Source organism: Salmo trutta, chromosome 26 (genome assembly GCF_901001165.1).
Source record: "Salmo trutta chromosome 26, fSalTru1.1, whole genome shotgun sequence".
Taxonomy (NCBI): Eukaryota; Metazoa; Chordata; class Actinopteri; order Salmoniformes; family Salmonidae; genus Salmo; species Salmo trutta.
In genome coordinates this window covers 33,662,210-33,681,399 of record NC_042982.1, presented here as the reverse complement: position 1 = coordinate 33,681,399, position 19,190 = coordinate 33,662,210, and the positions used below count along the sequence as shown (strand labels likewise).

At 43.3% G+C, this 19,190-nt stretch overlaps 1 protein-coding gene across 2 annotated transcripts in view; it reads right to left on the bottom strand.

Annotated features, from left to right (window-relative positions):
• Positions 1 to 19,190, bottom strand: part of robo1 (roundabout, axon guidance receptor, homolog 1 (Drosophila)) — a 314,601-nt gene that overhangs the window by 276,464 nt on the left and 18,947 nt on the right. For both annotated transcript variants that reach the window (XM_029715767.1, XM_029715768.1), the window contains exon 2: positions 5,566 to 5,892. In XM_029715767.1, coding sequence (XP_029571627.1) covers positions 5,566 to 5,892 — 327 coding nt within the window. The remainder of the gene's footprint in view (positions 1 to 5,565; positions 5,893 to 19,190) is intronic.

The following is a 19,190-nucleotide window of genomic DNA, read 5'->3' as shown; positions in this document are numbered from 1 at the left end:
TCCCACAATAAGTTGGGAGAATTTTGGCCCATTCCTCCTGACAGAGCTGGTGTAACTGAGTCAGGTTTGTAGGCCTCCTTGCTTGCACATGCTTTTTCAGTTCTGCACATTTTCTATAGGCTTGAGGTCAGGGCTTTGTGATGGCCACTCGAATACCTTGACTTTGTTGTCCTTAAGCCATTTTGCCACAACTTTGGAAGTGTGCTTGGGGTCATTGTCCTTTTGGAAGACCCATTTGCGATCAAGCTTTAACTTCCTGACTGATGTCTTGAGATGTTGCTTCAATATATCCACATAATTTCCCTCCCTCCTGCCATCTATTTTGTGAAGTGCACCAGTCCCTCCTGCAGCAAAGCACCCCCACAGCATGATGCTGCCACCCCCGTGCTTCACGGTTGGGATGGTGTTCTTCGGCTTGCAAGCCTCCCCCTTTTTCCTCCAAACATAACAATGGTCATTATGGCCAAACGGTTCTATTTTTGTTTATACTTGCGTATTGAGATCTTGGCTGTTTCTTTAGATTTTTCCATGATGTCAAGCAAAGAGGCACTGAGTTTGAAGGTAGGCCTTGAAATACATCCACAGGTACACCTCCAATTGACTCAAATGATGTCAATTAGCCTATCGGAAACTTCTAAAGCCATGACATAATTTTCTGGAATTTTCCAAGCTGTTTAAAGGCACAGTCAACTTAGTGTATGTAAACTTCTGACCCACTGGAATTGTGATACAGTGAATTATAAGTGAAATAATCTGTCTGTAAACAATTGTTGGAAAAATGACTTTTGTCATGCACAAAGTAGATGTCCTAACCGATTTGCCAAAACTATAGTTTGTTAACAAGAAATTTGTGGAGTGGTTGAAAAATGAGTTTTAATGACTCCAACCTAAGTGTATGTAAACTTCCGACTTCAACTGTATATCTCTTGTTCTCTTTCTCAATGGAGTGACTCAGAACTCCAGAGAGCCATGTCGATCCATGTGTTCATGAGTCCAGCAGTGAGCCCTGTGCTGTGCTGTGCTTGTGTGGTCAGTAGCTCTGTGCAGCCAGCCAGCCAGCTAGGCCACTAGACAAACAGCAGACCCCAGGGTTATATCTCTGTCAAGTGGAGCAGCGTGCCGTCCATTACCTCACTTCACTATCTCACCCACCGACCCTCCAGGCAAACAGGAAGCTATTCTTAGTGCCTCTCAGCACTCTGTAGTCTGTACTGTACAATGGGTAAGAGGAAACTACTTGATACAGCCAAGGTTGATAGTCAACTGTACACAGCACTGCATGTGTGTGTTAGTGTGTGAGTGGAAGAGAGAGAGAGAGAGAGAGAGAGAGGAAGAGAGGATGAGAGGAAGAGAGAGAGAGAGAGAGAGAGAGAGAGGAAGAGAGAGAGAAAGAGAGAGGAAGAGAGAGAGAGAGAGAGAGAGAGAGAGAGAGAGAGAGAGAAAGAGAGAAAGAGAGAGAGAGAGGGAGAAGGAGATATCCTTTTCATTGGCACCTACACAGTGTTGACACATTAACACACAGTAAAAAGTGAGAGATGAGGATAATGGTCAGCCCTTTGGAAGACTGTCTTTAGAATACCTTTGTTTTCTATTTCGTTAAGTCTAAAACTGTTTCTGGCTTTGATCCTTGTTTTAACAGCTGCAGTTAAAAAAATCCCAGAGTTCTATGTTTTGAGTAAAAAAAAGCATAAAAAACTGGGGTGGGGAAATTTTTGTAATTCTTTGAAAGGCAGCTGGATACTGTACATTACTTAATGTGGCCTGCAGTGCAGTCAGAGGACTCTAGCCTGCTAGAGAGCAGGTTCAGTCAGCCAGTCAGTCAGTCAGTCAGTCAGTCCTCTCAGTAGTTAAACAGTACATCTCTATCTCTCTTTGCTCTCCATGCTATTAAACATGAACAAAGCTGTCTCATTACTTGGCGTCTCCATTACAAATACAAAGCAAACATCAATAGAGAGAGAATGAATCCCACCTTGAGCCTGTGTGAGTATAGATAGTACAGTATAGTACACGGTAGTATAGTACAGTATAGTATAGTACAATATAGTATAGTACACTATAGTATAGTGCATTATAGAATAGTACATTATAGAATAGTACAGTATAGTATAGTACAGTACACTATAGTATAGTGCATTATAGAATAGTACATTATAGAATAGTACAGCATAGTATAGTATAGCAAGGCATATTATAATACAGTATAGTTTAGTACAGTATATCATAGTACATAATAGTATAGTACACTATAGTATTGTATAGTATAGTATATTATAGTACGCTGTAGTATAGTACAATACAGTATAGTACAATACAGTATAGCACAAATAGTATAGTATATCACATATAGTATAGTACACTATAGTAGAGTACACTATAGTATAGTATATTATAGTATAGTACAGCATAGTATACTATAGCATAGTATAGTAAATTATAGTATAGTACATTACAGTACACTATAGTATAATACACTATAGTATAGAATAGTATGGTATAGTACAGTATGGTATAGTACAGTATATTATAGTATAGTACAGTGTGGTATATTATAGTATAGTACGGTATAGTATAGTACACTATAGTATAGTATTACATAGTATAGTATAGTATAGTATAGTATAGTATATTATATACTTGTTTATTTATTTTTATTTAACCTTATTTAACTAGGCAATTACAGTATATTATAAACTGGGTGGTTCAAGCCCTGAATGCTGATTGGCTGAAAGCCGTGGTATATCATACCGTATACCATGGGTATGACAAAATATTTATTTTTACTGTTCTAATTACGTTGGTAACCAGTTTATAATAGCAATAAGGCACCTCTGGGGTTTGTGGTATATGGCCAATATACCACGGCTAAGTGCTGTATCCCTTAATACAGGTTATATAAAAAAAGAATAAAACAATCCATAAGAACAGCCCTTAGCCCTGGTATATTAGCCATATACCACACCCTCGTGCCTTATTGTTTAAGTACAGTACAGTAATATAGTATAGAATAAACACGACTACCATGATTCATGGTGAATGCATTAACCTTGTCTATATTAAGAGGTTCGGATGGAGAGATTGTGGCTCTGTACTGTGTGTCATTAATGATAAACCAAACAAACTGGGTTAGCTCGCCCCAGCCTGGCAAAACATGACTTGTTGAAACTTGGATTATGTTTACAGTCGCTCGAGTGTAGGAGAACTGTAAAAGCCAGGTCGTCAGAATAACAGTGTACAGAAATTGTGTTTTTTTTTTTATTTTAAATTCTTGCAGGGCTCTGAGAGCTTTGGTAGAGTAAACACTGTTAATGCGTTAACTTCCTTCTCTGGAGTTTCATGAACTCACCATGGAATTAGCCAATAAATCCTTGGAATAAAACGCTAAAATGTCAAATGGATAAACTAGGATAAATTTGAGATTTGGCTAACATTTTTCAGCAAACACAAGAATGCAAAGTCCAAATAAAGTTTTTTAAAGGCCTGTATACTCAGTCCATGGCACGTAGGGTACTCTGCCCCTGTCCTGAAGTTTAAACGAGGTCTTGTAAAAGCTCAGTGCTTAGTTTTCTCTGCTCTCTCCTCTCTCCTGCAGGCTTCTATCCTGGTTGCTCCGACAACAACATGATATGTGGGGGAGTGTGAGCGGTAGAGAATGTGAGCGGTAGAGAATGTGAGCGGTAGAGAATGTGAGCGGTAGAGAATGTGAGCGGTAGAGAATGTGAGCGGTAGAGAATGGGGGTCAGAGAAACAGAGAGAGACAGAGTGAGACAGTGAGAGAGGGTTGCAGCTCAGAACCTTGTCATTATGGGTCCTTTTGAACCTGGTCCAGAATAAGCAGCCCAGTGCTGTGGGCAGGGCCAGGCCAGCCACTGTCTCTACTCCGGCCTGCACCGCTCCAGTCCTGCTACCGTCCTGCTCCAGCCAAGCCTCTTGTTCTTCTACTTGAAGAACCCACCTCTGAAATAAATACCCTATATCGTCCGCTTTTGGGGAGAATATTTTTAGCATTCCAATTTATGGAAACTGGGGCCCTGTTTGACTCTCTGTTTATTTTCCTTGACATTTCTATTTGATGTATTCATTGGGAGGCCTTCAGTCTTTCTGAAGGCAGGCCTCTAACCATGCAGGGTGAGTGGCTGAGTGAATAATAGGCAGCGGAGGAACAGTCATCAGTTTGGGGCAGCAGAGCCTGACTCTGGGTCAGATCTAAGAGGAGATGAGGACATGACACCGTCCCCACCACCACTAACACACAGAGTATGGTTTCAGCTGCGCTCTGCTGTGACCAACCCACTGTTACTATATCCCCATGGTCCTCCCATGGTACCAGGCTCTCTCATTTCAAAGGCAGAGGCCTTGAAAGCAACAATTAAATCATTTTTTATTCATCTTTTTAATTATGGCTATTTCAATTATCTTGAATTACTGCTCTGTTGTAGTACACACCTGATGGTACATCAAGAGTTATAAATATACACATCATCCACAACCAAATACTAAGAAAGTATAGTAACTCCACAGCTGACATACAGAATGTATCTTGCCTGCTCATCCCCACTCCCCTACACACCATCAGATCGTCCCCTCCAGCCCCAGCCAGTCACCAGCAGCCTAAAAAAGACCACCGCCCATCCCCCGAACCCCTCGCTTTTGATTCGATTACAATGAGGGCCTTGGTGACAGCTCCTGGGCATGCTTGAGAAGCGGTTGATATCTGAGATCCTCTTCTCAATGTTCCCTCTCCAGACAGCACAGATAACATGTCTAAGATCTGACCTCAGAAACCAACCAGCCTTGAGGACAAATTTGTCAACACAGAGCACCGATCATTACGGTAAGAGTTAAATGAACAAGCAGCGGTGTCCGTCCTCTTTCTATGTACTGTATATTATTCACTGTCTATTTGCTTGAAAGCTTTTAGTCCCAAACCTTTCAGCGTAATCACTGACCCTCACAATGATGGAATGCCCCCTCCACATCAAAGCAGGGCCATCATTAAGACCGTCTAGCAGGCAATAAAGAGAAGCTCCACTAGTCTAGTCTACAACCAAGGAAACAACTGAGGTAACTCTCTCTACTAAAAGGTAACCAAACACAGATACAATGACTGAACTGATTTGTGTATAAAAACTCTGATCCATCTCCCTGACAAACACCAGAGCTAGAAGGACAACAGAAAGCACTTTGTTCCTATTGTAGCTCCTTACCCCCTACCAAGGGCCCTATACAGGAGCACCCCCCCCCCCCCCCCCCCCCCCCTGGGATGCTCAGGCCAATCTTCCCCCAGGCCTCCCCAGGCCTACTGGGGCAAATGGGCCAAACACATCCTGAACCATCTCCTGTGAGATTATCCAACTCAATGAGCACATTGAGGGGGAAATAAAGTAGGAAACTGGAGTCTTCTATTCAGCCCCAGCTCCAGTCTAAACCCCCTTCTCTTCCGTTCACACCGAACCCAGAGGCCCAGAGGCCCAGAGGCCCAGAGGCCCCCAGAGGCCCAGAGGCCCAGAGGCCCCAGAGGCCCCCAGAGGAAATAAGAAAAGCCCCAACATGAGCTGCACTTACATGCTACTTCCAGCGAGGCGTTGTGGCTGACAGCTTCTCCCAGGTAGTTGCGGGCAACACAGACGTAGGAGCCCTCATCCGGTTTGGAGCGTCGTCCGTGGACGATACGTAGGAAGAAGAGGGAGCCGCTGGGCAGCAGCATGCGTTGAGATCGAGGGTTGTCCCGGTCCGTTTCTACCCGCTCCCCGTCCTTGTACCACTCCACAGTAGGGCTGGGCCTCCCCTCCGCCTTGCAGTTGAGGGTGGCGGGCTCCCCCTTGGACACGATCAGGTCAGAGGGGTGCTCTACGATCCGGGGTGGGGAGTCCTCCTGGCGCAGACGGGATCCTGGGAAGAGAAGAGGAAAGAGAGTTGAGAACACTATATTTTAGGGGTCAACAGGCCAGCTAGGACTCTTTACCCTATCCTTAACTAGTGCTGTAAAGTACTTCAATAAAAATACTTGAATGTACTACTTAAGTAGTTTCTGTACTTTTCTATGCTATTTATATTTTTGACAACTTTTATATTTATTTCAAGAAAATGATGACAGGGAAATGGTCTAATTCACACACTTATCAAGAGAACATCCCCATTCATCCCTACTGCCTCTGATCTGGCAGACTCACTAAACACACATGCATCATTGTAAATGATGTCTTAGAGTTGGAGTATGCCTCTGGCTATCAGTAAAATAAGAAAAACAGGAAAATGGTGCTGCCTGGTTTGCTTAATATAAGGAATTTGAAATCACTTATACTTTTAATTTTGATACTTAAGTATATTTTAGCAATTTAATTTGCTTTTGATACTTAAGTATATTTAAAACCAAATACCTTTACTAAAGTAGTGGAAGTTACTTTCACTTTTACTTGAGTCATTTTCTATTAAGGAATCTTTGACTGATTGACTGATCTTTGACTGACTGACTGGCTGCATCACTGCCTGGTATGGCAACTGCTCAGTATCCGACTGCAAGGCACTACAGAGGGTAGTGTGTACAGCCCACTACCTCACTGGGGCCAAGCTTCCTGCCATCCAGGTCCTCTATACCAGGCGGTGTCAGAGGAAGGCCCTAAAATGTGTCAAAGACTCCAGCCACCCTAGTCATAGACTTCTCGCTCTGCTGCTGCACGGCAAGCAGTACCGGAGCGCCAAGTCTAGGACCAAAAGGTTCCTTAACAGTTTTTACCCCCAAGCCATAAGACTCCTGAACAGTTCATCAAAGGGCTACCTGGATAATTTGCATTGACCCCCATTTTTTACACTGCTTCTACTCTCTGTTTATTATCTATACATAGTCTCTTTACCTCTACCTACATGTACATATTACATCAATTACATCAACTAACCTGTAGCCCCGCACATTGACTCTGTACGAGTACCACCTGTATATAGCCTAAGTTAGTGTTATTTTATTGTGTTACAGTGAGGGAAAAAACATATTTGATCCCTGCTGATTTTGTACGTTTGCCCACTGACAAAGAAATGATCAGTCTATAATTTTAATGGTATGTTTATTTGAACAGTGAGAGACAGAATAACAACAAGAAAATCCAGAAAAACGCATGTCAAAAATGTTACAAATTGATTTGTATTTTAATGAGGGAAATAAGTATTTGACCCCTCTGCAAAACATGACTTAGTACTTGGTGGCAAAACCCTTGTTGGCAATCACAGAGGTCAGACGTTTCTTGTAGTTGGCCACCAGGTTTGCACACATCTCAGGAGGGATTTTGTCCCACTCCTCTTTGCAGATCTTCTCCAAGTCATTAAGGTTTCGAGGCTGACGTTTGGCAACTCGAACGTTCAGCTCCCGCCACAGATTTTCTATGGGAAAATGGCTAGACTGGCTAGGCCACTCCAGGACCTTAATGTGCTTCTTCTTGAGCCACTCCTTTGTTGCCTTGGCCATGTATTTTGGGTCATTGTCATGCTGGAATACCCGCTGCTTGGCGATGGTCTTGTAAAAAATTCCAGCCTTGTGTAGGTCTACAATCTTGTCCCTAACATCCATGGAGAGCTCTTTGGTCTTGGCCATGGTGGAGAGTTTGGAATCTGATTGATTGATTGCTTCTGTGGACAGGTGTCTTTTACACAGGTAACAAGCTGAGATTAGGAACACTCCCTTTAAGAGGGTATGGGAGCCAGAAATATTTCTGATTGAGAGGGGGACAAATACTTATTTCCCTCATTAAAATGCAAATCAATTTATAACATTTTTGACATGCGTTTTTCTGGATTTGTTTGTTGTTATTCTGTCTCTCACTGTTCAAATAAACCTACCATTAAAATTAGAGACTGATCATTTCTTTGTCAGTGGGCAAATGTACAAAATCAGCAGGGGATCAAATACTTTTTTCCCTCACTGTACTTTTTTAAAAACTTTGGTTTATTTAGTAAATATGTTGTTAACTATTATTTTTCTTAAAACTGCAATGTTGGTTAAGGGCTTGTAAGTAAGCATTTCACAATAAGATCTACAGCTGTTGTATTCAGCATTTCACAATAAGCTCTACACCTGTTGTATTCAGCATTTCACAATAAGCTCTACACCTGTGGTATTCAGCATTTCACAATAAGCTCAACACCTGTGGTATTCAGCATTTCACAATAAGCTCTACACCTGTTGTATTCAGCATTTCACAATAAGCTCTACACCTGTTGTATTCAGCATTTCACAGTAAGCTCTACACCTGTTGTATTCAGCATTTCACAGTAATCTCCACACCTGTTGTATTCAGCATTTCACAATAAGCTCTACACCTGTTGTATTCAGCATTTCACAGTAATCTCTACACCTGTTGTATTCAGCATTTCACAATAATCTCTACACCTGTTGTATTCAGCATTTCACAGTAAGGTCTACACCTTTTGTAGTCGGCACACGTGACAAATCAAATCAAATTTGATTTACTTTTACTCAAGTATGACAATTGAGAACTTTTTTCCACCACTATTACATCATCTGTATGTGTAACTCTGAAGATGACATGACAATAAATGAATTGTGATGCATAGGAACAGAGAGAAACGGTAGCAGGTTATGTAAGTAAGTAATCCTAGGCAGGTGCTGATGACACGCAGAGCAGCAGAGAGCAGTTCAACAACCAGTCTCAGAGTGATGTCACACTGTCATTACATAATACTGTAACTTAAGAGCTGAGCAATGCTACAGTAACTTGTCCTTAAGAGCTGAGCAATGCTACAGTAACTTGTCCTTAAGAGCTGAGCAATGCTACAGTAACTTGTCCTTTAGAACTGAGCAATGCTACAGTAACTTGTCCTTTAGAGCTGAGCAATGCTACAGTAACTTGTCCTTGAGAGCTGAGCAATGCTACAGTAACTTGTCCTTTAGAGCTGAGCAATGCTACAGTAACTTGTCCTTTAGAGCTGAGCAATGCTACAGTAACTTGTCCTTAAGAGCTGAGCAATGCTACAGTAACTTGTCCTTAAGAGCTGAGCAATGCTACAGTAACTTGTCCCTTCGAACTGAGCAATGCTACAGTAACTTGTCCTTTAGAGCTGAGCAATGCTACAGTAACTTGTCCTTTAGAGCTGAGCAATGCTACAGTAACTTGTCCTTTAGAACTGAGCAATGCTACAGTAACTTGTCCTTAAGAGCTGAGCAATGCTACAGTAACTTGTCCTTTAGAACTGAGCAATGCTACAGTAACTTGTCCTTTAGAGCTGAGCAATGCTACAGTAACTTGTCCTTAAGAGCTGAGCAATGCTACAGTAACTTGTCCTTTAGAGTTGAGCAATGCTACAGTAACTTGTCCTTTAGAACTGAGCAATGCTACAGTAACTTGTCCTTTAGAGCTGAGCAATGCTACAGTAACTTGTCCTTTAGAACTGAGCAATGCTACAGTAACTTGTCCTTTAGAGCTGAGCAATGCTACAGTAACTTGTCCTTTAGAGTTGAGCAATGCTACAGTAACTTGTCCTTTAGAGCTGAGCAATGCTACAGTAACTTGTCCTTGAGAGCTGAGCAATGCTACAGTAACTTGTCCTTTAGAGCTGAGCAATGCTACAGTAACTTGTCCTTTAGAGCAGGGCAATGCTACAGTAACTTGTCCTTTAGAGCTGAGCAATGCTACAGTAACTTGTCCTTAAGAGCTGAGCAATGCTACAGTAACTTGTCCTTAAGAGCTGAGCAATGCTACAGTAACTTGTCCCTTCGAACTGAGCAATGCTACAGTAACTTGTCCTTTAGAGCTGAGCAATGCTACAGTAACTTGTCCTTTAGAGCTGAGCAATGCTACAGTAACTTGTCCTTTAGAACTGAGCAATGCTACAGTAACTTGTCCTTAAGAGCTGAGCAATGCTACAGTAACTTGTCCTTTAGAACTGAGCAATGCTACAGTAACTTGTCCTTTAGAGCTGAGCAATGCTACAGTAACTTGTCCTTAAGAGCTGAGCAATGCTACAGTAACTTGTCCTTTAGAGTTGAGCAATGCTACAGTAACTTGTCCTTTAGAACTGAGCAATGCTACAGTAACTTGTCCTTTAGAGCTGAGCAATGCTACAGTAACTTGTCCTTTAGAACTGAGCAATGCTACAGTAACTTGTCCTTTAGAGCTGAGCAATGCTACAGTAACTTGTCCTTTAGAGCTGAGCAATGCTACAGCAACGTCTCCTTTAAAGCCTTTCATTACATACAGTAACGTCTCCTTTAAAGCCTTTCATTACATACAGTAACGTCTCCTTTAAAGCATTTCATTACATACAGTAACGTCTCCTTTAAAACCTTTCATTACATACAGTAACGTCTCCTTTAAAGCCTTTCATTACATACAGTAACGTCTCCTTTAAAGCCTTTCATTACATACAGTAACGTCTCCTTTAAAGCATTTCATTACATACAGTAACGTCTCCTTTAAAGCCTTTCATTACATACAGTAACGTCTCCTTTAAAACCTTTCATTACATACAGTAACGTCTCCTTTAAAGCCTTTCATTACATACAGTAACGTCTCCTTTAAAACCTTTCATTACATACAGTAACGTCTCCTTTAAAGCCTTTCATTACATACAGTAACGTCTCCTTTAAAGCCTTTCATTACATACAGTAACGTCTCCTATAAAGCCTTTCATTACATACAGTAACGTCTCCTATAAAGCCTTTCATTATATACAGTAACGTCTCCTATAAAGCCTTTCATTACATACAGTAACGTCTCCTATAAAGCCTTTCATTACATACAGTAACGTCTCCTATAAAGCCTTTCATTACATACAGTAACGTCTCCTATAAAGCCTTTCATTACATACAGTAATGTCTCCTGCTGAGCAACGCAATGCTCCAGCTATATACCCCTGTCATTTCCCACATCAAAGACATGAGGCAGAAATGAGAGGGGGAGAGATAAGAAGAGCAAGAACAGACACACCTTACAGCTTTGTGTCAATCAACATCCATTTAGCAGATGCTTTTATCAAAGTGAATGGATGGCAGCAGTGGGAACGGAACCCACAATCCAAGGTGTTGCACACACCATGCTCTACAGACTGAGCCACACAGGACCACATCAGTAGAAACCCAGTAGAACCCACTAGAAGCTAATACATGAGGCAACACAAAGGCAGCAACATGGCAGCCAGTGGCTGTAAACGCTAATGACATGGCAGGTCTTTACTGCTGCTCTGAGACCAGTGAGCTGTGGCTATCAGACCTGCTTTAAATGCAAATGAGCATGGTGTCGTTAATGCCTGAGGGATAGAAGATGGCACATCTGTGTGTGTGTCTCTAAGCCTGCACCCCGTATCTCCCCACATAGGCCTTTGTAACCCATTCAGCACCAATTAAAGGGAGCTGGGACTAATTGGCGGTACAGGGCCACAATTAATTACCCAGCATCCCGTGGACTTGCCACACTGCCTCATTTGTGCCCTCTCTTCTAGACCCATCCCCCATTCATCCCCCCATTCCCCCTTAAAACATGGTGCTGAAAGAGCATCTTCCTGCGGTGGGCCATGATTAGAGGGCAGTCAGCAGAATTGGAGGCAGGCGACGCCGGGTCAATATGAATCACTACTACTCAAACAGGGAGAGGAGCCAACAGAACATCATTAACCCACTACCCCAAAATACAGAGTACACTCACTATACCCCATTCACTCATTATCACTCCCTTACTGCAGACTTTATTATGGTGCTATGTTGCTTGAACTGTCTTTACTGTTCATGTTTGTGTGGAATATTGGTTGTCCACAGTGGAGGAGGAAATGGTGGTAGTGAAGTCTGTATGGTGAAGCAATATCCTTATAACAGTGTGTTGTGAAAGTAATTCCTACTAGAGAACGGCCAATATGGATTTGTTAGGGTCGATGCCTATGCCAATTTTTGGGAGTCAAGGAGGCCAATGGCCGATACTTTATGCCGATATTCAATAACATTACATTTGAAAATTCCGATGACAGAATTTCCCAGAGACAGCCGTTTATGCATTAATGCATACATTTTAAAATCAAACAATAAATTTGACTTTTTTTCCGTAATCTAACTATACACCAACATAATGGTAATAATGTTGTTTGAATGGTATATCTCTTCCTGAACTGGACAAATGAAGATGGCATAGCCCTATTCACAATACAAGTTAATGCATATTCAGTAGGAGTGTGTGCATGCATTGAGTTATTGAGCTTTTTTTGGCTGATCAGTGGAGTCTACGGTGCTACAGATGACAAACAACATGTTCGACTTCCATTTGGGACTTATATTAGCCTACCGATCAACAACATTTGCATAGAAGCATCACTTCAGCATGTCACACTTGTATGAAAGGACATGATATAGGGCAGGGTACTTAAGTACTATTTGAAAAAGTCTGGTCACACAAATTACCGGATGGATAATGTCATTTATCGGCGTAATAACAAACCCCCACAGATTAAAAGGTTAGTTATCATAATCTTTGCTAACAGGTCACATAGCTATCTGCTAACTAGCTATCTTATTTATTGCATGCATGTCCGGGCAGGTCAACATGAGCCGTATTATTAGTGAATTCAATAAACTAATATTTGCAACAGGAGTTTGATTTTGGACACTGTGTCAATTCATAAATTCCTCAATACCTGCACCTTTCTGTTTGAGAATGAACTAGCTTGCTACTGCTGCAGTTTTGCAATGTAGAGGATCTATCGGCAAAGCTGAAGAGTCGATAGCTGATAGACTTGAAAAGACCAATATCGGCCCGATATATCGGCTCGGCCAATTATCGGTTGTTCTCTAATTCCTACACTGGTTTCTTACTGATGAGTGGGTATTACTGTAATTATTAGGGAGTTTCATTTCTGAAGAGATGCTCAGGGAGTTTTTACTGCATGTCTGGGTGTGGGTGTTACAGAGAGATACAGAGAGAAGAGAGAGAGAAACACCCAGAGCAAAAAAGCTCATCTATTCCTCCATCTCACATTTTATAAAGCCCACAGAAAAACATGTAAGCGTCCGTCTCAGATGTTTAAGCCCGTTGCATCTTTCTGTCTGAGCCACTCCTAATTAACCACCATTAGTAAGCTGCTCCCATCGCAGCCCTTTGATGCTGCAGCCTGCATGCTAACCAGGACAGTGTGGCTAACCAGGCTAGCGTGGCCCAGCCCTTTGGTCAGACAGCACATAATCAGGGGTAAGTGGTACGCTAACACCCCTCGCTAGGCTATACATCCAAGACTCTGCCGCCGCCCAACACCCACCACAGCCCTTCACCAGAGAACACAGGCATGCCAGTATGTTTTATTAAACAGGCCTTTGAAGAGCTCTGCAGTCTATCTGCCTGCTCTCCCCTCCCCCATTGATTTATTTCCTGTTTAATTTAGATCCGTCTGAAGCCAGGGGTTTGAGGGTGCTCTATTAACCATTTAGATTGGCCAAACTGTGGGACAGAGCTGTGTAGTAGTCAGTGTTTTCTCTCCTGGCTTCCTGGCTGTTTACGGCTGCAGTTCACTTTCAATCTTCTTCATTAAGGCTTAGAATTTATCTGATGTTTTTACTAACAAGTTGTTTTCGGGAATTTGAATGCAAGATAACATAAGTATACTCATGCTTGGACTAAAGGCATTCAAGTGAGGTGTGAGTGAGGCCATTAGCATCTGTGTGAACGTGCATGTACGTTTGTTCACATATCAGTTACACAGTATTAGTGTTGGAAAGATGTTTGACAGACACCTTGGTGAGGGGGAGGTGGCGTCACTAATCCCTCCCCAGGGGTGAACACAGTGTGTGTGTGTGTGTGTGTGTGTGTGTGTGTGTGTGTGTGTGTGTGTGTGTGTGTGTGTGTGTGTGTGTGTGTGTGTGTGACTTTACTTCCCAAAGCCAGTGATCCTCTGTGTGTCACAGACAGTGTCTCTGACCCTGGTTACTTCAGCTCCATTACCCCTTACCAGGAAGAGAAAGGGCCCATGGAGGGTGAGGGATTACTTAGTCATGGGAGAATCACTCCCACGCCCTCTCTACAGGTGTGTGCTTTCAACAGACTGACAGGGAGCTAACCTCCCTCCTCCACTGTAACACACACACACACACAGGCCAAAGAGATAGAAACAGGAGAGAAGCAGAGTGTGCAGTCCACTGATATACTGTAACAGCCAATTCAACTCTTTGTTTAGGATACCTCCGCCCGTCTCTCTCCTCCTCTCTCTTCCACCCTCTTCTCCTCTACTCTCCTCTCCCTTCATCTTACCCCCTCCTCAAATTCTTCCCCTCCACTCCTCTCCTCTCTCCTGACATAGAATGTGAGATGAACTAATATGATCCACAGCCTCACCAGTGGGCTGCTGGGAATTCTGCTGCTAGCATCTGATCGATTGGTGCCTCAGGCTAGATTCTTCTATTTGTTTTAACCCTCTCTTTCTCTGGCACACACTCTACTCTAATCACACACAAGCACATACACACACCATACGCACGCACACACACACACACACACACACACACACACACACACACACACACACACACACACACACACACACACACACACACACACACACACACACACACACACACACACACACACACACACACACATACACACACACACACACACACATACACACATTTAACACACTAGAGATGAGCTTGAGGGAGGTTGGGGCTCAATATGGAGGTAATTAAAAAAGCTACAATCCTCTGTGATGATCCTGCTCTCTAACTTAAAAAGTCCCTTAGTAATGACCAACACACCAACAAACCCAGCAGTAACTGTTACCAGATCCACCCAGAGAAGAGAGCAGTCTGAACCCCTTCTGATCTAACATGCCCCAGTCTACTAGACCTTTCCTCAAACACTCTCTGCTCACCAGTAGTCTCTGAGTAACTCCTATGGTCAAGTAAAAGGCTGCATATTATTGAATCATATAGAGTTGGCTGTCCTGATCTGACATATTGATGAAACCAAGACTGAAGCGACTTGTCTGGAAGAAACCTGGCACCATCCCTAAGGGGAAGCATGGTTTTATTTCAGTGGCAGGGACTGGGAGACTAGTCAGGATCGAGGGAAAGATGAACGGAGCAAAGTACAGAGAGATCCTTGATGAAAACCTACTCCAGAGCACTCAGGACCTCAGACTGGGGTGAAGGTTCACCTTCCAACAGGACAACGACCCTAAGCACACAGCCAAGACAATGTAGGAGTGGCTTGTGGACAAATCTCTGAATGTCCTTGAGTGGCCCAGCCAGAGCCTGGACATGAACCCAATCAAACATCTCTGGAGAGACCTGAAAATAGCTGTGCAGCGACGATCCCCTTCCAACCTGACAGAGCTTGAAAGGATCTGCAGAGAAGAATGGGAGAAACTCCCCAAATACAGGTGTGCCAAGCTTGTAGCGTCATACCCAAGAAGACTCAAGGCTGTAATCGCTGCCAAAGGTGCTTCAACAAAGTACTGAGTAAAGGGTCTGAAATACTTATGTAAATGTATTATATACGTTTTTATGTTTTATACATTTGCAAAAATGTCTAAAAACCTGTTTTTGCTTTGTCATTATGGGGTATTGTGTGTAGATTGATGAAGAAAAAACACAGACAGCTTTGATTACTGTCATGCAAATATAGGAGATCCTGATAGGAACCATGATGGAGACAGTCAAAACCAAGTCCATGATGGGACTATTCACTGGGACTAGTTCTGTGAATAAGACAAAAGTCCTTTAACAAGCCGATCAATAGGTACATGGGTTTTACAATTAAAAACCCATGTACCCACAACTCAAAATCTGACATGCTGCACTTCCTAACCTCCTGCCAAATGTAGGACCATATTAGAGACACAGATTTCCCTCAGATTTCCCTTAGAACCAAAAAGAATTTGAAAACAAATCACATTTTCATAATCTCCCACATCTACTGGGTGAAATACCACAGTGTGCCATCACAGCAGCAAGATGTGTGACCTGTTGCAACAAGAAAAGGTCAACCAGTGAAGAACAAACATGTTATGTTCATTTCTTTAACCTTTTGTACTTTAACTATTTGCACATCGATACAACACTGTATATATACATAATATGACATTTGAAATATCTCTATTCCTTTGGAACTTTTGTGAATGTAATGTTTACTGTTCATTTTTTATTGTTTATTTCACTTTTGTTTATTATGTATTTCACTTGCTTTGGCAATGTAAACATATGTTTCCCATGTCAATACAGCCCTTTGAATTGAATTGAGAAAAAGAGAGAGAATTAAAAAGTATCACCCAGCAGCTACAGGTGTAGGATCTTAATTTGACCAGTATTGTCGTAGTAAAATAATCCTTCAGCAACCAGATTTTAATGCTTAGTCCATAATGTTGCTTGATCAGTGGTTAGGCTATTAGCTGGACAAAAGTAGGATACATGAAAAGTGAAATACTGATAATTTAACCGTGTTACTGCAGGAAATTCTCAGCAAGAAAATAGTGATCCAATTAAGATCCTACAGTATCTGTATAATAAGCTCAGCTCCAGTGACTTCCCTAACTTCAAATGGAAATGTGCCTTTCACTTCACTCCCTGTCATTTTCACTGCTGCTGCCTTGGCAGGGAATGAGGAAGAGGAGAGCCAGCCGCTTGCTTGCCTGCCTGCCTGCCTGCCTGCTTGCCTGCTTGCCTGCCTGCCTGCCTGCCTGCCTGCTTGCCTGCCTGCCTGCTTGCCTCCCTCCCTCCCTGCCTGCCTGCCTGCCTGCCTGCCTGCCTGCTTGCCTGCCTGCCTGCCTGCCTGCCTGCCTGCCTCCCTGCCTGCCTGCTTGCCTCCCTCCCTGCCTGCCTGCCTGCCTGCCTGCCTGCCTGCCCTCTCCCCCAGAGACCTTACAGGAGGCAGAGGGACAGTGAAGCAACACAGGCACATTTAGACCTGTTGTCACTACCGTTTGTCCTCTGGGCCAGATTGGGACAATGATAGACATGTTTGTGCCTCTAGCTAAATATGATAATGCAATGACCTTAACAGGTCATAACTAATCTCACCTCAGAACCTAATGACCCAGCGAGGTGTGTGTGTGTCATTACCCTTTAAACCTGTAATGACGGGTAGACCACCATAATTCACACTATCATTCAAGGTCTATCAACTCATAAACAGTGTCGTTAAAGTTGAAGGGTTGGCCATGTTGTTATAGAATCTGAGCCTGTCCCTCCAGACCTCCAGCAGAGGAGGGCTGTAGAGCTGTAGTGTGATATGAGCTACGGCTGTGACATAATACAGGTAGAGCGAGGCACAGCGCGGCGGGGCTCTCCCTATCAGCCAGCCCATTCATGTGTGATTAGGGGACAGCAGGGGGATTTACGGCTGAGATAACAGCAGGGTTGTGGCCCTGGGAGACATGCCCTTACCCACTACCCACTGTGCCCACACCAGCCAATGACAGCATGTACAGTGGCACATACTCTCTTCCAATAGGAAGAGCTTTCTGGAGAGCTGAGAAACAGGAATTATGAAGAGAACATGGGTCCAACTGAGGCAGGAAAAGGAGGATACAGATACCACTAGATTAAAGACTATGTGATACATTTCTAGGCTAATAGAGAGGGAGTAATAAGGGGGAAAAGACAGGACAGGTACCCTGTGCCCTGCAGATCAGGTGAAATTATAGGCAGGAAAGTGAAAGAGAATCTTAATGTCGTTTCATGGCTAGGATCCCACCCTGGAATGCACAGTGTGAATGACTCTGCCAGTTGTATCAAATCAGGGGCCTGTTTTTAATGTCACACAAGGCTATCGATTACACCGCTGAGAGCCAGGATTAAGGCTCCCTGTGTGAGTGTGTATAGGGAGGCTGGGTGGAGGAGGAGGACAGTGGGATTGATTTCTCTATGGTCTCTTTTCTTCCTGCTCCCATTGTTTCAGTTTAACAAACAGAGTGGGGTACCATTACTGTGGTGATTCAACTGCAGCACTTAAAAAAATAAGGTATCACTTACCGATCGAAAAATGTAGCCACCATTAAAATTACATCCACTTTTATTGAAGCAAACATGAAAAGTCCTACCTCAGAGTTTAGACACACAGCTGAAACTCAACACTACTATCGCCCCAAATGAACCGTCTAGAAGTATAGCGCCTTTGGTTGATGTGTTGGGTAGTTGCTATGACAGAGACGAGTGTCTACTGTGTGTTTACAGGGCTTAAAATGGCTTCTCCTGTAATTTGCCACATACAGTATGTCACTCATTCATGTTAACTAAGCATAACAACAACATCCATGGTCATCACAATATTATTCTGGCCTTAGCCTTGTTGATGTGATGCCTGTCTGGATGTGAGACATCCAGGTGACAGATCTCAAACCATGCTGCCCCAGCTAGTACTCAGCAGGGGGGTCATAGGGTGCCAGTAGAGGCTCCAGGGTGCTGGCATAATCCTCATCACTCATCAGGAGAGGACCCAGAGAGGCCCTCAGGCCAGGAGCACCAGCCCCAGCTCTTCACTCTGTCAGCTGGGAAAGCCATCCCTGGCGCTCCCCTGGCGATGGAGGCCAGGTCGGGAGTGAAGCAGCCCAGGACAGTGTTCCTCTGGGAGGCTGGGGCCCATCCTGCTCTAGGGCCCCAGTCTGGAGCAAAAAACAATGGCAGCAGTATTTCCCCCTCTGGCTCCAGGCGTTTTCCACACAGGGCCGATCCAGATGGAAGATAGCAGGCAGCATGACAACATGGAGGTGAGGGTGAGGGGTGTGACAGGGCTGGATGGCTTGTGGTAAGTCAGGGGGAAGAGGAGCTCAATTAAATAAACCTTTCAATTATTTGAAGTGGTTTACCTTCTTTTTGCAATTTTCTCAAGTGCATCACTAAATGTGAAGAAAGACCGTGAACATACAAGCAAGGTGTTTCCCAAAGGGGAAGGCCTATAACGCTATCTTCAATTGTGAGCTTGATAAAGTGTGTCAGCCGCACAATGGTGTTGAAAATGAGAAAACAATGAATTTTCAGTCGAGGCCCAAGTGACTCAATTCAGGATGAGTTGTAGCTCGCCTGTACCCCATGTCAAGCTGCCCCAGTACACGTCATTAGACACTCATAAAACCTGTCAAATTCACAAAGCGCCACGAGGGCCACCTCATCTGATTCCTGGAGGGTAAATACAGTTCATCTTCTTTATTAGCCATGTCCATTCCCTGAAACAAGGGGGACATGTTTAAGGGATGAACTGATGAGAGCCTTGTTA